Below are 22,948 nucleotides of genomic sequence, written 5' to 3' on the forward strand. Positions count from 1 at the left end.
TTGGACATTGCCCCCGAAAGAGCATAATATCTACGTTGAGGCCACAATCTTTGCACGATACTCCTCATGTCATTCAAGCAGAACGGCAATCTCTTTATCCGCACAGGAGGCCTGACCTTTTTCGAGTTTTCAGCTTGCCCACTCAGGCCCTGCGGGTCAAGAAGGCTAGCGTGTGCATGCACTTTTCAATTTACAGCATGGCCATGCTCTCCGCGAGCTTCTATGCATTGGCTCCGTGCTGTTCCCTCCTTGCGTTTTCCAGGCCTTCTCCTTGCCTCAGCTAATGTGATCTAGCCTCGTCGCTTAGACAATTGCAAGGCATGCAAGCGCAGGGGCTGGCATCCTACCATGATTTAAGGACGAGAACGCCAACAATTTCCAAACAGACCAGCACTTCTCTCCAACTCCTTAGCCCTCACCGACTACCTACTCCCAAAATCAAACATGACCGACGTTCTTGGTGTTCTTGTCATCGCCCGTAATGGTGACCGCACAGAGTATTATCAAGACCCCAAGACCTATGAGGGCTCCTACACCGAAAGCACCGCCCTCGGTGCTGTAAGTCACTGGTTTACGTCTCGTAAGTTCTCTAGCTGATGTAGCATCCACTACAGGCCGAGTCTCACCAGCTCGGAGCCTTTCTTCGTTCGACCTACATGTCCTCGTCTTCTCCTTCATATATCGCGGACATGAAGACCGACCTCGTGGACACCCATGAGGTCCACGTCCATGCCAAGGCTGGCGGTGAGGGTACCGTGATCTTTGACTCTGCTATCGCCCTCCTCCAGGGTCTTTTCCCTCCCAACCCTGCCAACAAGATCATCCTTGCTAACGAGACCACCGTCGTTGCTCCTCTTGGTGGTTACCAGTACGTTCCCATCGAGACTGTCGAGCCCGGTAACGACAAGTCCCTTGAGCCTTGGACCGAATGCCCTGTAAGCAATACAACGCTTCAGACTCGGGGAACTGCAATCTAACCATGACCTGCAGGCTTTCGAGCAACACATCTCCAACGTTCATTCATCGTCCGAGTTCAAGGCGGCCGCAAAGGCTGCTGGTCCTTTCTTCAATTCTGTCAGGGACTATGTTTTCGGCCGGCCTACTACTCTCGAGAATGCTGTAGGTCATACCTCTTATTCTTTGATGCAAATGCTGATTACCTCTGTGATTTAGTGGAATGTGCGCAGCCATCTAACTTCGATTGCTGATGTCAAGCTGAAATCTTTCTAGATTTACGACTACGTCTCGACTGAGCTCTCTCACAACAAGACCTACGCTCACCGCCTTCCCCCCACCTTGGTTGAGCAGGCTCGTGGTTTCGCTGACTACCACGAGAACGCCATCTTCTCGGACAAGGATGTCGGTGGTATTGGTAACCGTGAGCCAATTTCGATTCACGCACACTGTTCAATACTAATCCTATCCTTGTTCAGTGGCTGGCCGTACGATCCTCCACACGGTCTTGAGCTCCCTCCAGCGCATTGCATTCAACGGTGACCCTCTGCAATTCCTCCTCATTGAGACCTCCTACCATCCTTTCATCTCCCTATTCCACATGCTTGAGATGACCAAGGAGAACCCCGATCTTGAGGGTATCCGTGCGTATGATCTCACTTCAATGCATTCAGTCGATTGACGCAAAGACTGCAGCCAACTACGCTTCTGCTCTTGCCTTCGAGCTCCGTCGCGGACCCGCACCTGAAGACCGTGACTTCGTCAGGATCAAGTTCAAGAACGGCACCAGCGGCGACTTCGAGACCCACCACGCTTTCGGCCACAAGTCTGACATTGCTGCAACGGAGTTCATCTACAGGATCGAGGTATGTACCTGCGCCAGTTTTTGTTGAAGTGATCTATCTCAATACCACTGTTACAGAACTATGCCATTACCAGCCAGAAGCAATGGGCCGCTGCTTGCAGCTCCGGTCTTGAGGACGACTGGCTCCACATTGGCTCCCAAGACGCGATCTCCAGCACTGTCTTTGCCATTCTCGCTGCTGTCTTCCTTCTCGGCATGTTCATGCTCTCCAAGTTTGTCAAGAGCGCGCGTGCCAAGGCCCATAATAGCCGCATCCGCCTTGCTGACGATGAGGTGAGTCAGTCGCACCTACCTCAGAGTCAGTACCCCAATTATGGTACCCTCTCCAACGTCGGTCCTGGCATCGTGCCTTTCTGAATAGTGCTGACAAACTGTTGTTTTATTCCAGAACGTCGTCGCTCAGCCTGCTTCCATGACTGAGAAGCAGCGTCTTCCCTTGTAAGCGCCGGTCTAGTAGGAGTGGGAGAGGTTGAAAAATATCTTCACTGTGTGCTTCGACGGGGTCGGTTTCTTGTTTGACTATTTGTACCGCATCGCATTTCTTCACAGACTCTTGCCGCATTTCTTTCTTCTTGTTTGCAATATGACTCGTTTGTAGTATATTATATGGGACTGGGGCCCTATAGCTATCCATATACACGCATTTTCTCGGATCTTTGTGCCACTGGCTATAAGCTTCTTGGTCGGACTTGGCGATGGCGTAAGGTCAAGGCAAATCACCGGGCCCCAGGGAATGCAACAAAAGCTGATAATTGTACTGATTCACCGCCCGACGTGCGATACCTAGATGAAGCGCAGCCTCCGAGGAGTCGCAAGAATTGGATGCCTGTTGCACAGGTTTGTCAACTCCGAGTCAATGCGCACTGCGAATCACTGGATTCAAATTTTATGGCCCAACGTTCAACAAAGTACAAGTCAACTCTATAGATATTCAGTTGCAAAGGTTCTGTTCTTTGGTTACAGTACAGACGGCACTAAGTTTGTACATGTGCGGGTTCTTTGATCAGCTCGGAGGACAATCGGAGTTTATTCGGGTCCCAAGTTTTCACACAACCAAAATTCCTCGCTGCTACTTACTTCTAATACCATGATAGACGCTTGGCCTGAATTCCGAGTCTCCGTCGGTAAGTGCTTCCCTAGACATTCGAATTTTTGCATTTTTGCAAGTACTGTGTCTGATGAATTAAATGTATCCATTTTTCTCTTGACGCGAGGTCGTTGGACGCTCGTGCATGATTGAATTTCTTGCTTTACCAGCAAGGATCGATGATCTTCTCTCTGAATCATGTTCATTCTTACTGCATGCATGCCTTGACGAGTGGATACTGACGAATGTACACTATTATAGGTCTGGATCATGATATTCTCAGCCAGTGTAACGTGCCTATCACACCAGCATGCGTACCAAAATATCTGGTTGTGGTACGGATATGGCAGTGACTCAGAGTGTACCTGGCGCCCTTATCCTCCTCTGCGGCACTGTATGCCTGTTCTGGCATTTGCAGGATTTCAACTAGCTATAGATGTGTACGATTATGCACCCACCAATCGATTTATCGCATTGCCTGTAATTTGCATCACTTGCGCCCTGCCATGCCCAGCACAGTGCACCTCGGCTACCTTGCAAGCACCTGCATGTTCGCCAGTTCGGCCATGAGGGTTCTGGCTTAGATCTCGTGCCCTGTGCCGCGTTGTTTCCCCACATTTGGAAAGCTGTCCAATAACAGAAGTCCTTCTTATCCTTCCCTGATACACGAGGCAGGGTAGCCGGTTCCGCATGCCCTCGGAGAACGGCTACATATAGCTATTGTCAACTACACGAGCGATCCATTCTATCAACTCATCTATTCCCTACACCCACGCCGATTTCTTTGCGCATTTCCTGCATTTCCACTCGTGTCTATTGCATAACTGATGGATATCGACATGGACTCTCCCATCGGTCCCGTGATCGTGACGGACTACGATGAATCGCACAGCCACGGAATTTCAGTGAGATAACATTAATGCCGAATCAGTTCTCAGAAGCAAGTTCTAACGCTCGTCATGTTGTAGGTATACGGCGCCGAGTTCGACCTATGTGAGCTTCTACAAACGCTGACCCTGTCGAAAGGCAAGACCAAGGTGAGCTTGGGCCCCTCCTGTCACACGTAAGCTTGACTCCGCAATGGAGAAAGGCTCCCGAAAACGATCCAACAGTCCCTGCTGTCCCCTATGCCTTGCAAAGGGCAAGCGAGGACGCTGCAAACATAGAGGATCCAGCTTACCACGTGAGTGCGGCCAAGATCTATCTAATTCTCGCCATTTAACTTGCGACCCATCTAGTCCGACGCGGAATCATCAAGCTCAAAGTCCAGCTCCTGCGACCACAGCACCACCACCACCAACCACCTGCCCACCTCCTCTATCACAGTCCCGCACTCCTCACTTCCCGCGTGCCACTTCCTCCAATCCATCCTCGCTTCGCTCGCCCCCGAATCCCACGTGCTCTCTCCATTCCCTTACCCCTACCCCGCGTCATCACATTTCCGGACGACGGGAGGCGAATATCTGGACATGATTCTCACTCATCGGGCCCTGCTCAGTGCATTCCCCCCTGCACACCGAGGCTGTGCGATTGCCTTGCAGGAAATAGCACGAGCCGTAGAAGTGAGAGCGTGGAGGGCGGATCGTGAATCAGATGCAGAGGCAGTGGCAGCCTTAAGGCAGGAAGCATTCCTGACTTCCACGTGGCTGTAAAGAGTTAATATCAATATCATTACGTGCTGCGGGTCAGTGCGTCTGCACACTTCGAGTGCTATATATAGCACACGTTCAGAATAGTCCATGCGTTGGATCAAAGATAATTATATGCACATTGGACAAGCTTTCCGGACTGGGAAATGGTGCCCCTCTCTAAGTCTATCTAGCGCAACCGAGCACGCATTGATAAACTGGTTAGCTAGTCTGGATGGTAACGAGATGGACAGATCATACTGTACTCACACATCCGTGAAAGACTCCTTCTCCACTGTCACTGAAATCGACCAGCCAACATGGATTGACAAACTTACTTGGCGTGTTCAAATCGACAATTTATTCGGTCAACGTGACTCGAGCTTGACGGAGGGTCAATAGACTCACAATCTGTCAATGGATCAGCAAATATTTGGGTCAGCAAGGTCCGAGCTCGACAGGAATCGTCACGCTCACTCGCTGTAAACGGATTGACGATTCTTCGATCAGTGATTTTAGCGCTCCGAGTCGAGAGGGGGGGGGTTCTTCAGGCTCACGGACTATGAACGCAACGCAAGGATTAACATCGTTCGAGCTCGACGAGGGATCAATACACTCACTCCCCTAGATGTGTGCCTTCTTGCTTGTGGTTATTTTGACCTTCCAGCCTTCTGCGTTTTGGATAACATCGCCTGGGTTCGTGTGATGGATTCAGATTTCCAGTGGGTTTCAGTCACCGAACGAGCGCCTCTGCCAAGCTCAAGGTGAAGAAAAGGCGGAGGATGAGAAACTGCACGGCATAAACGCATGACCTTCCAGCGTCTACGATATCGAGAATTGATGCTGTCAACTTACTTGTGCCACGCATGTCGGATGGTCTTGATGATGAAGTGGTGACGGAGAAGAAGGAGAAGAAGAAGCAATTTTTACCTGGGGATGTGAGAAGAGGGGAAGAGGAGGTGCGGGAGAGAAGCCTCTTTCACTAGCTTTCTCTCCGTGGCAAATTTGTTCCGTGTTTCAAATTTCATGTCGGCCTTGGTGGTATTACTAAATCCTTCGAATAATCGAATTCGACGAAGGCAGTCACGTTACTTGAATTGGTGGCTGTGCTTCTTCTTGCTTTGTCTCGTGACTAAAGAAGTGGATGTTCGAAGTTCGAACCAAGAAATGGACTGCCATTTGCTGGAGCCTGTCTCCCGCTGATCAGGAAAAGACGCCGGTATCGTAAAGATTTCATAATGTACTAATCATCGTTTTAGTACTAGCGTGTTCATTCTGGTCATGATCACAGTCATGCTTTGAACTCTCACCGTGACGCTCTCCATCATCTTCCCCCCATGCATGTCAAGTACTAGCAGTGCTGTCAGCTCAATCGCACTCAGGAAAATAGTTCGGCTCCTTCTACGTGTATCGCTTCCAGGGGTATGCATTGTTTGCAATATTACCTTGCGAAATACATCGATTCTAGTACCTTTGCCTTAGTGTGCTAAATGAGTCTACTATGTACTACGACTCAGTCCAGGAGTAGCAAGCATTACAGGACATTCCAAGTCTTGCATAACCATGGCGTACCACTTTCGTTGATCAGTGACTGACCTTGAAATCACCCACTTCTTTAGCATAGGTTGTCCCGCTAATCCTAGTCGTCATCTCTTTGGTCTCAGCGCTTAGTGTAGTCATGACAGCGTCTATCGTGCCAAACAGCCTTCGACAACTTCATGCAAATACAGAAGAACGACTATCTTTAAGTTCCGGTCTGGCTAGGGGAGACTATGCAAATACATGTGCAGCATCACATGAACCTTCAAGCTCTTTTCTCCCTCTGAGCCGAACTCAATCCACAGTCCCCATATCCCTACTCCCGTTTTCTCCTACTACTTATTTCTCCCAGCAGTGAGCCCATCCTCAGTTCTCGTTGTTTTGCTTCATCGTACCATCATGCGCGGTAGCATTGAAAGTCAATCCATCAGACTTGAAGGTGAGTTACGCTGTATCACCTTCGTATCTGTTTTGTGATCCTCACACTCTATCTACAGTAACCAGCGCAAAAAATCTTCAAGTCCCTTCTGAGCGCATTCCCGCAGGCATTTACATATGCGTCAATGTCGACTCGAGCAGACGCTGGAAATCAGCCATCCGAGTCCCATTATTCGATAGGTCTGTGTCGTGGCGAGATACCGTGACCCTGTAAAGTCCATGGAAACTTTTGGACACGATTCGGGAATTCATCATCGGTCCACAGATCACCACCTACGTCACCTGCATTATCAGTGGAGATCAGAGCGTCCTACGAGGTCGATCGAATGCTAGGCAACGGTGAAGTCATAGGAACACTGGAAACATCGTGGGATGAGCTCCTCGATCATAGCGATGAGCCATTCGGTGAGTAGTATACTTCTCATTCACGCTCGTCTGCTCACATTGCGTAGAGTTGCCCTTCCCACCTATTCGTGGTGTCAACCCTTCCCTCACGCTGAAGGCCGCTCTTGTGCACGCTTGCAATAATCTGGACGGCGCACTATTTGATGTGAGTGATGCTAGCACCTGTTGTTAGCTTTTGCTGACGGAATGCCAACTGTAGTTTTTCTTAGACCGCAAGATTGCTAGAGACACAGATGCGGGTCACGCACGACTTGCCGAATATATGACATACAGGACTGTCTATCACCTGAATGATGCTGTACATCATTTTAAGTTGGTTCTTGGCCAGTGTCCGGTTGACCATCCTGACTATGCAGCAGCTCTGACCAACCTCGCTTGGGCACGCCTTCAAGGTTATATTCAAGAGGATGTTGAAGACATTGATACCATCACCTCCCTCTTCTGCGAAGCCCTTGCTTTGCGTCCGCAGGGCCACTCTGACCACACATTATCTTCCTATCATCTCATTACATCATTGAATTGGCGCTACAGCAAGCAGCAATCCGCCGTCTACATTCAGGAATCCGCGCAACTGTGCTGCAAGCTACTGCCCCTCTGTCCAGAGGGCACCTACCTTCGTAGTATCGGGGTAAACAGCGCGGTCGATTATGTTATCAGCGCATGCAACAATCTTCCCATCGACGCGTCTGATGAGGGCATCCACCTTCGACGAGTCGTGCTCGAGCTCAGTCCTCCGGGCCATCGACATCGTCCATTTTCCCTCACAAGGCTAGCACAGGCAGCGGAAGCACATTTTCAACAATGCGGCAGCATTGATGATATAGATGAGAGCATACAACTTGGACGTGAAGCTGTTTCTCTGTGCCCCGAGGGACATTCTGACCGCAACACCTTCCTGAATAATTTGGCCTCGTCACTCCAGTCCCGCTTCGATCACCAAGGCAATTATCATGACCTCAATGAGGCCATCTTTATGCACGAAGAAGCGCTGCGCCTGTGCCCTGTTGGGCATGAAAATCGTGATTTCTCATTGGGAAACCTGGGGGGCGCCCTCCGCGCCCGTTTCAATAAACATGGTGACGTTGGTGACATCAACCGAGCTATCAGCCTCCGTCGTGAGGCACTGACGTTGCGCCCACCTGGGCAACCACGTCGTGATACCATGCTTGCCAACCTTGCTCTCGCGCTCGACACCAGATATGACAAATTGCATGTCATCGAAGATCTTCACGAGGCCATTGAGCTGTATCGTGAATCCCTTTGGGTAATGCGACTTGATCATCCCGCGCGCCATAGAAATCTTAACAATTTGAGCTCTGCGCTCCGCTCTCGTTTCACGCGAACTGGGAGGAATGAAGATGTTGAAGAGGCCATTCGACTCTGCCAAGAGTCACTTGCAGCTCTGCCTTCACTGCACCCGGATAGATATTTCAGCTACATGTGGCTGAAGAATGTCTATCTGTCTCGTTATCAGATGAAGCACAACCCTACTGATTTATCACTTGCGGTGGAAAATTACAAACTGGCATCAAGACACCCTACGCAAGGCTTGCCGCAGCGTATCATTTTGTCATATAAATGGACTGTTCACGCGGAGCAGTATGGTGATGGATCCGCACTGGAGGCTTACTCAACATTTTTTGAGCTTCTGGATGCTCATTTGGCAACAAGGTCATCACCAGCTTCACGGCGCGAAGCTGCTGCTGCCTTCCATTATGCCAGATCGCTCCCCGTAGATGCAGCCTCGTGTGCCATACGCCGTGATGATATACGACACGCAGTTGAACTCGTGGAGCAGGGTCGTGGCCAACAGTGGTCGTTGGCCTCTCGCCTTAGGAGTCCACTTGAAGACCTCAAGTCCACGAATCCAAATCTAGCTCACAAGTTGTCGGAACTCAGTAGGTATCTGTTTAGCGCTCAAGGTTCCGCAGGCAGCACAGACCGAGCTGCTGCTGATCGAGCAGCAACAAAGTACAGGAAACTTACGGAGCAGTGGGACGTTGCGGTAGCTCAAATCCGTCATCTTGAAGGTTTCTCGCGATTCCTACTCCCACCTTCGTACGAAGACTTGCAAGCGGCAGCACGCCATGGCCCAGTCATCATTCTCATTGGGAGTGAATACTCGTGCAGTGCCATCATTATCCCGACGTCAGGAGAGCCCCGCCAGGTGCACTTCCCGCGCATCACACTCTCACATCTAGAGAAGCTCAAGGATGATTTCACTACAGCAATCCGGCACACAACTCGAATGCGCCCAGAGGAGCCGAGGAAGAAGTTGCGAGTACTCTTGCGAATAGTGTGGGACGAGATCATGCTACCCATTGTTAGTATACTCCAGCATGACCTGAAATTGTGGTGTCGGTCTCGGATATGGCTGTGTCCGACAGCAGCCTTCACGTCCATCCCTCTCCATGCAGCTAATCCCTTCCGAATGAACGCAGATCGCTCTGGGAAGGAGTCATGTCTGGAGGATCTGTACATCTGCTCTTATACGCCCACACTTTCGGCTCTTATTAGAGCTCGGCAGGCAATGAAGACGCGCGCAACTCCGTCCTTCGCAGCAATTGGACAAAGTCGACCGGGCGCAGGGCAAGGTGACGTGCTCCCCGCTGTCGACAGCGAGCTTGAGCTTGTCCATACACTCGTCCCCGCAACGGCCAACCCCACCACTCTCTCTGGCAACAATGCCACTCGAGCAGGTGCGCTTCGGGCTTTGCAAGAGAACACCTGGGTGCACCTTGCTTGTCACGGCAAGCAAGACCTTGAGCAGCCTTATGACTCCTCTTTCGCAATGAGAGACAAACCCCTCACGCTGCTCGATATTATGGAGATACACATTCCGCACGCCGAGTTCGCATTCTTGTCGGCGTGTCATACTGCCGTCGGCGATGAGGAGACACCCGACGAAGCCATCCACCTCGCAGCTGGACTCCAGTTTTCTGGTTTCAAGAGCGTCATCGGCACGCTGTGGGGAGTCAGTGACGCTCTCGCAAAACACGTTGTCGAAGCCTTCTACGAGAATTTTTTCAAGGATTTGGAGGATGGGGGTGTCATGGACTGCACAAAAGCAGCCTGGGCACTCAATCGTGCTACACATGCTGTGACGACGAAAGTGCCGCTGGAGCAGAGGATGGTTTTCATTCATATCGGTGTGTAGTTCTCTCACGTCGTATTGCTGTTGACTGGTACATATTCACAAATTACTGTTCTTCGATCCCCTTTCATTCCGGTCACCGTCGTACCTGTCAATACTTCCGAGCCATACCGTTTTTTTCGCATCCCTCTCATGCTATGTTCCACTCCAAAGTCTTCTGCAATTCATATCATGCTCGAGTATTACCCCAGTTCCCATTCAGTCAATTTCGAAGCGTGTCCCACCATGTCTGCAATTCTATGACATTCCTCTCCTTGCCAACAGTCGAGGCCGAGAATAATTGCAGCATTGTCTACCCACTCACTGGGTGGACTATGACGCGATTCAAGGAAAAGTCTTAAACCACCGCATTCCACATGCGACGAAGAGCGTCCTCGATCTCAGTGACCGCTCAACCGTGCAAATAACCTGCTTTCACGACTTACGAGAATATCGTGTCACTGTGAGCAGATTCTCGTTCATCTCATTTCAAGCAAATACAGCCGGACAACAACCATAGTAGTTCACTTGAATGTTAGTAATTCCGTGATGTTCCCGACGCCAGGATCTCAGGGAACTGAACATAATGAAATGTGGCGGATACAGCTTAACACTTGAGAAACCTCATTCCGCAAGGCTCCAGGCTCCAGGTCTTCATGTCCGAAGCCAAGGAGGACTTACAGAGGTGACAAGGTGGCGCTTGTAGTCGTTACACCCATCAACGCAGACATTGCTCTCGTGAGCTCCGCCGATGCCTGTGTTCAGCTCATATCTCCACTGTCCTCTTCGTCGTCATCGTGGAACTCATCAAGCTCCCGTTTTCTGGACTTCTGTCTCTCCCTCCATAGGAATAGAAAACGGTGATGATAGTCGACATAACTCTGAGCCCTTTGAGTAGTTCAGACGGTGCACGAGGCTGATTATGAAATTGCAAAGGGCACGGGAAACTCACCTGAGGCAGCAACAGCATTGGTACCAGCACTTGTACCATGTGGACATGGTAACTGAATAGCTGGAAGGTGCAAGATCTGTGTTGGGCGAGATGTGTTGAGTTAAATAAGTGGCGTTTCCATTTAGATTTCTGTATGTAGGGGTAGTTGTGAGCAAAGTAGTTAGGCGTAGATGATGACGAGGGGCATACATGTCAAAGCTTGGGGGGTTGTGAGCAGGGACGCCGTAATATTGGTTCATATTGGTCGCCAGAGGATCTGCGTAGTTATTCTGTGGTGCGTTGTTAGGCATCGTTGGAATAAAATTGTTGTTTTGTCCTGTAGAAGAGAAATGAGGGGATGTAAAGATAGATGGGTAATGCTCACCGGTTGGATTGCCACGTCCGTGATACGTGCAACCAATGACATTCAGTTGGTGAATCTTGCGGCCCTGTCAAATGATAGCGCCTGAAATGCGCCTTGAATTCATTCAAAGGACCTTGAAAATTGCAGGTGGTATTGTCTCCGACAATCCAAGCGCAAGAGAATTAGTGGATGGCGAGTAACGGGTATCCTGGGTATGAGATCCATAATGACGCTGATGACGCTGGGACTGGGAACTCTGGCGAGAACGTGAATTATGGCGGGGGAGATCTTGACGTGGCTGGGTGGATGGTGGCTGATATGAATGATAACCCATGTCACCTCTGTGATTTATATAGGGCTGTGAAAATGCTGTAGCCGGGGGTAGAGTGAAGCCAAAGGTGTTGGATGTAGTACCGACATTCGGTGAGTGTCCAGCACGCATCCTGCCAGGGGAGGCGAACCTCCTGGCCTGGGGGACGGTCGATGTCAACGAGCCAGGAGGAACAGTCTGAACGGGACGCGTCGACTGTGGCGTTGAGTGAGATGTCTTTGAGAATGATCAGTTTAATGTGGAAGGACAGTCCGAGGAGTACTACCATGTTGATGACGGGGGCGGCGCAAGAGACATCGTGGTATAGCATTGCTCAGTTGGCTGCTGAGTAGTCTGACGTGCTTGTCCTGTGGAAGAGCAATGTGGGGATGTAGAGATAGATGGGTATTGACTCTCAGTGGACCCCTACCAAGTGGCACCCCAAACTAGGACCTACTAACTGTATAATCTGTTTCACTCGTACCTAGTCACACTGGCATATTAGACCATCTATCATAAAGCCCTACAACAAAAAACACCAAAAGACCGTCGGCGAAAGCGTACTGATTAGTAATGGGTGGCTGTGCTTCGTCTTGCGGCTTTGTCTGAAAGTGGACGAAGGTCGTAGACTCATAGTATATCAAGAAATGGACTGCCATTTGCTGGTAGTAGCTAGAGGAGTCTCCTGCTGCTCAGGAAAAGAAGCCGTCTCGTTGAACGGCAGACATGTTGCACAGGTATCGTAAAGACTTAGTATATGCGTTCGGCTTTTTCTGAATGTATTCGATTTTACTTTTGCTTTAGTGTGCTAAATGAGACTACTCGTACGACTCAGATCAGGAGTAGCAAGCATCACAGGATACTCCAAGTCTTGCATAATCTTGGCATGCTACTTTCGTTGATCAGTGACTGACCTTGACAAGCCTTGACATTGCCCACTTCTTTAGCACAGGTTCTCCCGCTAACGGTCGACCAGTCATGTTACGCTCGGCGTCACAAGGACGTCTGGTATCAAAGATCAAAGTAGAGTTCGATTGCACAAGTAAAGCTAGAGTCTGCAGGCCCTGGTCTGCGTAGGTCAAGTTAAGGAATACATGCGATAAGTAAAGGGTTTAAATAAGGAATGAGACGAATGTTCAAGCGGAGCTTGTAAATGAGGAACCAATCAGAAAAGAGAAAGAGAATCGTACAATAGAATATGATGGAAAACGATGGAAATGAATAGAATATAGGAGAAGAGAATAGAACCGTAACATTACCCCCGTTTTAAGGGAAGTAGTATGCACTGAATACTAAATAAAATGTCAAAGACGATGTGCGCGTTTATACGCAAGTAAAATGTCAGAAGCGTTACCTAGTTGCCTTTCTGTCATCCACTCGTTCTCGGAACTCGGGAAGCCTTTCCAGCTAACGTTGTAAGATCGTCTAGAAGATGAGCCACGATGACCAACTATGGCTTCGATCTCTTGTTCTTCTTTGCCGTCAATGATATCAGGTGGTGGTGCGATAAAGTTAGGGCCGTGGATATCGTTTTCTTTGTAAGGGGATAGGAGGGCGGCGTGGAAGACGGGGTGAATACGCCACTGTGCGGGCAGAGCAAGTCGGTAGGTGACTGGGGAAAGTACGTCGGTGATAGTGAAGGGTCCTTCGCGTTTAGGAGCGAGTTTGCGATTAGGATACCCAAGGTGGAGATTCTTGGCTTCAAGCCAGACTTTGTCGCCTTTAGCGAACGGGGTGAATCGGGAGGAGATGCGCTGGCGCATTGTGTTTCGTGCGAGTTCGTGAGCGGCTAGCGCTTCATCGCGTGCTTTGTTAAGCATGAAGAGACGTTGTTCGATGTTAGGGATGTCGGATTTAGGATGAACATCGGGGAGGTGTTTTGGGTGGTAGCCCATCATGAGGTAGAAAGGGGAGGTGCCGCGGGCGGAATGATGACGGGAGTTATGGACGAATTCCGCTAGGGGAAGCATGGCGGCCCAGCCGGTTTGGTCATTGCCGCAAAAGATCCGGAGGTAGACTTCGAGCTCTTGGTTAACTCGTTCGGTCTCTCCATCACTCTGGGGATGAAACGCAGTGGAAAGGGAGTTCTTGTATCCAAGGAGTCTTCCGAGTTCGATCTGGAATCTAGAAGCGAACTGAGGTCCGCGGTCAGAGATAATTTTATCGTAAAGTCCGTATCTAGAGAAAACTTTGGAAAAGAAAATGTTTGCGACGCCTTCAGCGTCGATCGTCTTGGTACAAGGGGTGAAAATTACCCCCTTCGAAAGGCCATGGTCCACCGTGACCATGATGCTGTCAAAGCCGTCGGAAGGTGGAAGGTCGGTAATGAGGTCGACCGAGACCTGAGCGAAAGGGCGATTGGAGAGGGGAGCGGGAATCGGTTGGAGAGGAGGGGAGGACGGGTGCGTGTTTACTTTGTTCTGTTGGCAGATGCTACAGCCGTTGTCTTGTTACTTGAGGGTCTTATATAGAAGCGTGTAAAAATGCAGTGACAATCACAACTACACTTTCATAAGACTAAAAGTTGCCAGCTCCTCAAGTCCACGGTCAACGGATTTTTGTTACTTCTCGGTTGATAACGTGTCGTTCGTGGGTGGTCAAAGAGTAAACAAGTTACCTCTATTTGTTTGAAGAAACTATATAGAAATGCAACTGTGGATTTGTTGTGGATAGAAATATGATAGGTATGTTTCACCCTAGTAGGTCGTGTTTCAACCTATGAAAGTCTGTTTCAACTTTGTCGTGTTCTCCTGTTTCGTGTCTCTCTAACTGTAAAAGAGAGAGGTATTCGTTAAGTATACGTGGAGCTTAGCTCAATAAAATAGTAATAGCGAGCAACCTAGTTAATCGTATAACTAGCAGTTACTTTGTTGAAATGATACTTGCACCCTCACTATGTCTTGCCTTAATCTCACTCTCAAATAGTGGGATAGGTTTAGAGTGGAAGTTTAACTTAAATTCGTACTTCACCGGCACTTTGACTATGTCTTGCCTTAATCTCACTCTCCAAATAGTGGGATAGGTTTAAAGTGGGAAGTTTCAATGTCTTCAAGGCACCAATGGCCTGCACTTATGTGTAAAGTGGGAAGCTATATTCACAGGGTGTAAAATGGGCTCCTTTTATACCTTTTTGGAGGCCAGATTACTAAGCATGATTCATCACATGGATTGGTAAGAATGTGCTTACAAACCATACCATTTGGTGTGCTGAGTCAGCTTGTTTACTAAATACATTATAAATACAGTGAAATCTTACAAAGCATGATCAGTCAAAGGCATGAGTCATCTCATGGATTGGTAAGATTGTGCTTACAAACCAAGCCTTTTGGTGAGCTGAGTCATCCTGGTTACTAAGAAGATTATAAATACAGTTGCAAGTCTTACAAACCATGACGAATCAATGACAAAACATGATGAGTCAGGCTGAATCCTTACAAATCACCTTATTTCCCAGTCACATGACCTGATTACAAACATGATCAGTCAGCTAGTGAGAAAGTCTGATGAATAAGCCAAGAAAAATAGAAAGAAATGGAAGGTCACAGAACAAAATAGAAATACATAGAAATCCCCGTGTATGATACGAGAAATGAAACACGAGAAATGAGGCTTCAGAAAACAGACTGATGAATCAATGGAAAATGATAGAATCACTTGGTGATATGGTAGAGTACAGTTCATTATACCTTCCTTATCTTTTGTATAGCACACATGTCATGGTATGAACTGCATACCATGCATGACACCGTCGACGTAGTTCTTGACAAAGGTAGAAAGGCCGGGCCACCAGAAGTCGCGAGAGAGGAGTTCTTGTGTTTTGAAGCGACCTGGATGACCGGCGGTGGGGGAGTCGTGATGAAGGGAGGTGATTTCGCGACGAAGGTCGCCTGGGGATACATAGGTGAGTCCTTTATAAGTAAGAATTCCGTCGCTCAATTTCCAATCGGAAAGAGCGGATCGGAGAGGAGGGGGAATGGAGGGATCTGTAAGCGCTTCTAGCGCTGTGTGTACTACTGGGTCAACCGAGGATGAAATACGTAATCTGTCCGTAAAGGAAGTGTCAATTGTGTTAATGAATAACGAATCAGGGAGGAGTTGAATCTGGAGATTGTCCTTTTCGACGCTATCGTCTGGAAGGTGATCTGCTCTACGGGATAATAAGTCGGGTATGATGAGATCTTTACCCGGTACGTGTTCAATACGTAATTCAAACTGAGAAAGGAAAGTCTGCCATCGTGCTTGGCGGCGGTTCAAGTCTTGGACGTCTCTGAAATATTGAAGGTTCTTATGGTCAGTTTGTACGAGAACGGGAAAAGGGGATCCGAGAAGGTAATGTCTCCACGCTTTCAAAGCGCGGACGATTGCGAGTAGTTCGCGGTCGTATATTTGATAGTTTCGTTCTGCGGGATTGAAGGATTGAGAGAGGAATGAGCAGGGAAGCCAGCTGCCGTTGGCGTCTTTCTGTAAGAGAACTCCCCCAGTTGCGTAGAGGGAGGCGTCAGTGGCGATTGCGAAAGGAAGGTTCTTGTCGGGTATTTGGAGGATGGGAGAGGACGTGAAGATTTCTTTGAGCCTGAGAAAGGCGTGTTCGCGTTCCGGGGTCCATGAGAACGGTTCGTCTTTCTTGGTTAGATCTATTAGGGGTCGTGCAATGGATGAGTAGTTAGCGATGAAGCGGCAGTAAAAATTAGTGAATCCGAGGAATGATCGGACTTCCTTGACTTTCGTGGGAGTCTTCCAATTGGATATGCCGTTAAGCTTCACAGGGTCCATGGTGACGGAGCCGGGTTTGATGATCATGCCGAGGTAGTCGATTTCTTTTACGTTGAAGGTGCATTTTTCGGGTTTGAGGTGGAGGAAGTTGTCGCGGAGTCGTTGAAGTACCTTATGGGTACGAATCTGATGGGTTTCGAAATCTTTGGAGAAGATCAGTATGTCGTCCATGTAGATGATTATCCATCCTTCCTGGATCATGTCTCCGAACAATTCGTTCATCATAGACTGGAAGGTGGCCGGCGAGTTGCACATGCCGAAAAACATTACCAATGGTTCGAAGAGTCCTCTGGATGTGGCGAATGCCGCTTTCCAACAGTCGGAGTCTTTCATACGTACGTTATTATATCCCCATCGGATATCCATCTTGGTGAAGATCTGGGTGTCCTTGAGTTTATCTATTAAATCAGAGATCAGCGGTAATGGATAATTGTTCTTAACCGTATGTTCGTTCAGATAACGATAGTCCTGGCATGGCCGGAGAGATCCGTCTTTCTTGCCGACGAAAAAGAAGGGTGATGATTGCGGGGATTTGGAGGGTCGGATGGTACCTTTAGCGAGATGTTCGTCGATAAAGTCGTTCATGGCCTTCTCTTCTTTGGCGTTAAGCGGATAAATTTTGCATTTCCGCGGTTCAAAGGAATCCTTGAGGTCGATTTTGTGATCAAACTTGCGTTCTGGTGGGAGAGTTCCATTAGCTACGTCACCGAATACGTCTTTATACTTCTGGAACTCTGGTGGGACGAGTTCCTCGAAGGATTTCTTGGGTTTAGCGGCGTCTTGGGCGAGGGTTTGGGAGATGTTGTCAGCTTTTCTTACTGATACGACTACTTCGTCGTCTTCGTCGAGATCTAGGAGGTTAGGGAGGTCGTCATGGGAGAAAGGATTTTCTGGAATACTTTCCATTGCGTCGTGGAAGACGTCTTCTTCTTCTGGTTGTAATGCGTCATAAAAGATGTCTTCTTCGCTGGTTTTAGCAGCGGAAATACTGCGCTCGTGGAGATGTACTTCTTCGGCGGTCCAATCTATATCGGGATTTTCTTGTTTTAGCCAAGTCATTCCCAGAATAGCGTCCTCTCCTCCTAAAGAGGTTACAAGGAAACGCGTCTTCATGGGAAGATTGCGAACAGAAAAGGATAGATTACAGTACCGTGTGATTTTTCCATTTTTGTTGAGCGTGCCATCCACGTTGCGTACGGGTATGGGCTTATCGAGAAAGTGAGTCTTGATGGAGTTTCTTCGGACGAATTGCCAGTCGATAAACTCCCCTTCTGCGCCGCTATCGATTAGCGCGCTTGCTTCGGTGGTTTTGTCGGTCCTAGATGATTCAATGGTTAACGGAATACGAATAGATTTCGAGTCGCCAATCGATTGTACTAAGAGTCCTATTCTAGGGGTGTCTGACACCGGTGCAGATCCCCGTTCTAAAAATCCTCCTCGTCGCTACTTTCCTCCTTCTTTTCCTTACCCTTGCCTTTCTTCATCTGGCGGGCTTTGAACGCCTTCCACTCTTGGAATTCGCGGTATTCTTCGTCGTTGTCCTTGACGGAAGTCTTCTTCGCTGCCGTTACCGTGGGATGGTTCGGGCAGTCCTTGATGAGGCCTTTCTTGCCGCATTTGAAGCAGAGGCCGTTCTTCTTCCTGCGCTCGCGTTCTTGAGGCGTCAGGTAAGTCTTGCGGGTCTTCTTCGTCGTCTCACCATCATCGTCTTCTCCTACCTCCGTCCTGTCAATATCCATCGCATATGGGTCTCTGGCTTTGGTGAAGGCGGGCGGCGCGATGAGCGTCCTGCGCACTTCGACTTCAAGGGCTTTGTCAAGCCAACCTGCGAGGTCGGTGGGGGTGGTGTCGAATGCAAGGATAGCAGCGAGGATCTCGCGCTTCAATCCGTTGCGGAAGAACATGGTTCGGGTAATTTCTTCGTTGATGCCGGTGTCGGCGATGATGGTGCGGAATAGGGATGCGTAGGCAGCGACGCTGCCTGTCTGTTTCAGAGTGGAAATACGCCTGATGGCGGTTTGGGCACTGTTCTTGGGAAAGAAGGTTCCCTTGAACTTCTCGACGTATTTGAGGAAAGTTCCGTAAGTCTTCGCAGCGGATGCTGCTTTGAGGTGTCCTTCGGCCCACTTAGCTGCTTCGCCTTTGGTCATACGACTCAAAGCGAATATGACTTTCTTTTTGTTGGAGTCGTAGATTTCGTCGTTCATGTCAAGGTAGGCTTCGAGTTGGAGAGCCCATCCTTGAGCGGTTCTGGTGTCGCCATTGAAAGGCGCGGGAGGAGTGCCGATTTCTCTAGGCATGTCGTCGTCTGGTGTGGGGGGTTTCTGGGAAGGTTCGTAGGTCTGGGTTCAGATGTCGTAGTGCTGGTTCAAGACGCCTGTTCGAGTGAACGGCGTGGTAAAGAAGTAACTTGACCTTTTGTTACGCTCGGCGTCACAAGGACGTCTGGTATCAAAGATCAAAGTAGAGTTTGATTGCACAAGTAAAGCTAGAGTCTGCAGGCCCTGGTCTGCGTAGGTCAAGTTAAGGAATACATGCGATAAGTAAAGGGTTTAAATAAGGAATGAGACGAATGTTCAAGCGGAGCTTGTAAATGAGGAACCAATCAGAAAAGAGAAAGAGAATCGTACGATAGAATATGATGGAAAACGATGGAAATGAATAGAATATAGGAGAAGAGAATAGAACCGTAACAGGTCATCTTTTGGTCTCAGCGCTTAGTGAATCATAGTACCAGCGTCTATCATGCTGAACAGCCACAACATGGAAATACATGTCTAGCATGACAAATATACCTCAACCGCTTTTCTCTCACACCTAATCTCCATCCATAGTCCCCTACCCTCCACGTGCTCCTACCACTCATTCCACCCAGCACTAAGCCCTCCCTCGATTCTTATTGTTTTGCTTCATCGTACCATCATGCCCGATAACATAGAAAACCAGTCCATCAAACTTGAAAGTAGGTCACTCTGTATCACCTTCGTATCTGTTTTGTGATCCTCACACTCTATCTACAGTCATTAGTGCAAAAAATCTCAAAGTCCCGTCCCGGCGCCAACCCGCTGGCATCTACATATCCATCAATTTCGACTCGAGCAGACGCTGGAAATCAACTATCAGTGTCTTACCATACAAGAGATCTATAGCGTGGGGAGATACAGTTACCCTGTAAAGTCCATGGAAATTTCAGACATAATTCAAAAATTGCTCATCGGTTTACAGATCATCACAGGCGTCAACTGCATTATCAGTGGAGGTCAGAGCGTCCTACGAGGTCGATCGAACGCTAGGCAATGGAGAAGTCATCGGAACACTCAAAACATCGTGGAATGAGCTGCTCGATCATGGAGATGAGCCATTCGGTGAGCAACCTACTTCTCATTCATACATATCCGCTCACATCTCATAGAACTATCCTTCCCTCCTGTTCGTGGTGTCCGCCCTTCCCTCACGTTGAAAGTCGCTGTTGTCGATGCCTGCGACAATCAGAACGGCGCACTGTTTGACGTGAGTGACGCCAGGCTCTGTCCTGTTAGCTTTTGCTGAAGGAATATCAATTGTAGTCCCTTGTGGACTGCGAGATAGCTCGAGACACAGATGCGGGCCATGCACTATTTGCCGAATACAGGACCAGCAAGAGGGTCTCTCACCTGAATGATGTTGTGCAGCGATTTCAGTTCGTTCTTGACCAGTGTCCGGTCGACCATCCTGACCACGCAGCGGCTCTCACCAACCTCGCGTGGGCATGCCTTCGAGGTTATATTCAAATGGGTATTCAAGACATTGATACCATCACTTCCCTCTTCCGCGAAGCCCTTGCATTGCATCCGCAGGCCCATCCCGATCATACGCTATCTCTCTATCGTCTCATTTTCGCATTGAACTGGCGCTACGACAGGGAGCGCACCGCTGTCCACATCCAGGAATCCGCGCAACTGTGCTGCAAGTTACTGACCCTCTGTCCAGAGGGCACCTACCTTCGTTGCATCGGCGTGAATGGCGCGGTCGATTATGTGGTCAGCGCATGCAACAATCTTCCCATCGACGCGTCCGATGAAGGGATCCACCTTCGACGAGTCGTGCTCGAGCTTTGTTCTCTGTGTCAACGCCGTCCAAGATCACTCCACAATCTTTCACAGTCACTCTTCACACGCTTTGAACACCAGGGCAGCATTGATGATATAGACGAGTGCATACAACTTGGTCGTGAAGTCGTTTCTCTGTGCCCCGAGGGACATCCCTGGCATAATGACTACCTGAATAACTTGGCCTTGTCACTTGTGTGCCGCTTCGAACACCAACGCGAATCTTCTGACCTCAACGAGGCCATCTCTTCGTATGAAAAAGTGGTGCATCTGACCCCCGTCGGGCGCAAGACTCGTGATATCTCATTGGACAACCTAGGGGACGCCCTCCGCACCCGTTTCTGCGAACGCGGTGATGCCGATGACATCCACCGGGCTATCGGCCTCCAGGGCGAGGCACTGACGTTGCTCCCACATGGGCATCCACGTCGTAAAACCACGCTTATGAACCTTGCCCTCGCGCACTACGACGCATATGTCAAATTGCATGACATCGTGTGTCTTTATGTAGCCATTGAGCTGCATCGTCAATCCCTTCGTGTAAGGGAGCTTGACGATCCAGATCGCCCTATAAATCTTGTCAATTTGAGCGCAGCTCTCTGTTCTCATTTCGAGCAAACTCGGAAGAATGAAGATATAGAGGAGGCTATTCGACTCTGCCAAGAATCATTAGAGGCTTTACATTCTCTGCACCCAGATAGATGTGGTAGCTACCTGCAGTTGCAGAAGGCCTATATATCTCGTTACCAGGTGCAACACAATCCCGCTGATTTGTCACTCGCTGTAGAGAACTTCAGACTCGCATCGAGACACCCTACACAAGGCTTGGCGCGGCGCATCATTGTGTCATATAATTGGACTGTCATAGCAGAGCACCATGGTGGTGGATCCGCACTGGAGGCTTACTCGACATTTTTCGAACTTCTGGATGCTCATTTGGCAACAAGGTCATCACCAGCTTCACGGCGCGAAGCTGCTGCTGCCTTCCATTATGCTAGATCACTACCTGTGGATGCGGCATCCTGTGCCATACGCTGTGATGATACACGACACGCAGTCGAACTCGTGGAGCACGGTCGTGGCCAACAGTGGTCATTGGCCTCTCGCCTGAGGACTCCGCTCGAAGACCTCGAGTCCACGAATCCCAACCTAGCTCATAAGCTCTCAGAGCTCAGCAAATGTCTGTCTGGTGGTCAAGGTTCTGCGGGCAGCACAGACCGAGCTGCTGCTGATCGAGCAGCAACAAAGTACAGGAAACTTGTGGAGCAGTGGGACGCTACGGTAGCTCAAATCCGTGATCTTGAAGGTTTCTCGCGGTTCCTACTCCTCCCATCGTATACAGAGCTGCAAGCAGCAGCGTGCCGTGGCCCGGTCATCATCCTCGTTGCCAGCAAATACTCATGTAGTGCAATCATTGTCCCGGCTTCTGGAGAGCCCCATCACGTTCGCTTCCCGCGAATCACTCTACCACATCTAGACAAGCTCAAGGATGATTTCGCTACGGCAATCCGGCACGCAACGCGTATGCGCCCAGAGGAGCCGAGGAAGAAGTTGCGAGTACTCTTGAGGATGGTGTGGGATGAGATCATGCTACCCATTGTTAACGTCCTCCAGCATGACCTAAAATTGCGGTATCAATCTCGAATATGGCTGTGTCCGACAGCAGCCTTCACGTCCATCCCTCTGCATGCAGCTAACCCCTTCCGAATGAATGCAGATCGCTCTGGGAGGGAGTCATGCCTTGAGGACCTATACATCTGCTCTTATACGCCCACACTTTCGGCTCTTCTAAGAGCTCGGCAGGCGATGAAGACGCGTACGACTCCGTCCTTCGCCGCAATTGGACAAAGTCGACCGGGCGCAGGACAAGGCGATGTGCTCCCCGCTGTCGACAGCGAGCTTGAGCTTGTCCATACACTCGTTCCTCCCAACGTCGAGTTCACCCATATTTCAAAAGACGAAGCCACACAAGCGGGTGCACTCAACGCTTTGCGATGCAACACCTGGGTGCACCTTGCTTGTCACGGCAAGCAAGACCTTGAGCAACCTTACAACTCACGTTTCGCCATGAGAGACAAACCCCTCACGCTGCTTGACATCATGGAGAACAATTCTCCGCAAGCTGAATTTGCATTCTTATCAGCGTGTCATACCGCCGTCGGCGATGAGGAGACACCCGACGAAGCCATCCACCTCGCAGCTGGACTCCAGTTCTCCGGTTTCAAGAGTGTCATCGGCACGTTGTGGGGGGTCAGTGACATTCTCGCAAAACACGTTGTTGAAGCCTTCTACGAGAATATGTTCAAGGATTCGGGGGGTGGTGGTGTCATGGACTGCACGAAGGCAGCCTGGGCACTCAACCGTGCTACACACGCTGTGACGACGAAAGTGCCGCTCGAGCAGAGGATGGTCTTCATTCATATTGGTGTGTAG

General features: G+C 49.5%; 5 protein-coding genes across 5 annotated transcripts; 4 read left to right on the forward strand and 1 right to left on the reverse strand.

Moving 5' to 3' along the window:
* DEU56DRAFT_75193 (histidine phosphatase superfamily) lies at positions 1-2,343 on the forward strand. The gene is made up of 9 exons (XM_041349594.1): positions 1-558; positions 615-935; positions 991-1,119; positions 1,174-1,179; positions 1,231-1,378; positions 1,434-1,598; positions 1,651-1,820; positions 1,877-2,149; positions 2,208-2,343. The coding sequence occupies exons 1-9, from the start codon at positions 445-447 to the stop codon at positions 2,259-2,261; spliced, it is 1,380 nt and encodes a 459-aa protein (XP_041203225.1). The 5' UTR covers positions 1-444; the 3' UTR covers positions 2,262-2,343.
* A 1,262-nt stretch (positions 2,344-3,605) lies between these two features.
* Positions 3,606-4,871, forward strand: DEU56DRAFT_75323 (uncharacterized protein). The gene is made up of 4 exons (XM_041349698.1): positions 3,606-3,811; positions 3,875-3,943; positions 3,997-4,089; positions 4,145-4,871. Exons 1-4 carry the CDS (start codon positions 3,734-3,736, stop codon positions 4,556-4,558), a joined length of 654 nt encoding a protein of 217 aa, XP_041203226.1. The 5' UTR covers positions 3,606-3,733; the 3' UTR covers positions 4,559-4,871.
* Positions 4,872-6,472: 1,601 nt separating this feature from the next.
* On the forward strand, positions 6,473-10,073 carry DEU56DRAFT_917826 (CHAT domain-containing protein; the record flags this gene model as incomplete). Its single annotated transcript, XM_041358040.1, has 5 exons — positions 6,473-6,512; positions 6,571-6,721; positions 6,777-6,916; positions 6,964-7,061; positions 7,116-10,073. 5 exons carry the CDS (start codon positions 6,473-6,475, stop codon positions 10,071-10,073), a joined length of 3,387 nt encoding a protein of 1,128 aa, XP_041203227.1.
* Positions 10,074-10,810: 737 nt separating this feature from the next.
* DEU56DRAFT_760373 (uncharacterized protein) lies at positions 10,811-11,291 on the reverse strand (the record flags this gene model as incomplete). The annotated part of the gene is made up of 3 exons (XM_041350426.1): positions 10,811-10,937; positions 11,002-11,130; positions 11,191-11,291. The coding sequence occupies 3 exons, from the start codon at positions 11,289-11,291 to the stop codon at positions 10,811-10,813; spliced, it is 357 nt and encodes a 118-aa protein (XP_041203228.1).
* An 8,058-nt stretch (positions 11,292-19,349) lies between these two features.
* Positions 19,350-22,948, forward strand: DEU56DRAFT_917831 (CHAT domain-containing protein; the record flags this gene model as incomplete). Its single annotated transcript, XM_041358041.1, has 5 exons — positions 19,350-19,389; positions 19,448-19,598; positions 19,653-19,792; positions 19,840-19,937; positions 19,994-22,948. The coding sequence occupies 5 exons, from the start codon at positions 19,350-19,352 to the stop codon at positions 22,946-22,948; spliced, it is 3,384 nt and encodes a 1,127-aa protein (XP_041203229.1).

The sequence above is a fragment of the Suillus clintonianus genome (genome assembly GCF_016758775.1).
Source record: "Suillus clintonianus strain FC179 chromosome Unknown DEU56scaffold_117, whole genome shotgun sequence".
Taxonomy (NCBI): Eukaryota; Fungi; Basidiomycota; class Agaricomycetes; order Boletales; family Suillaceae; genus Suillus; species Suillus clintonianus.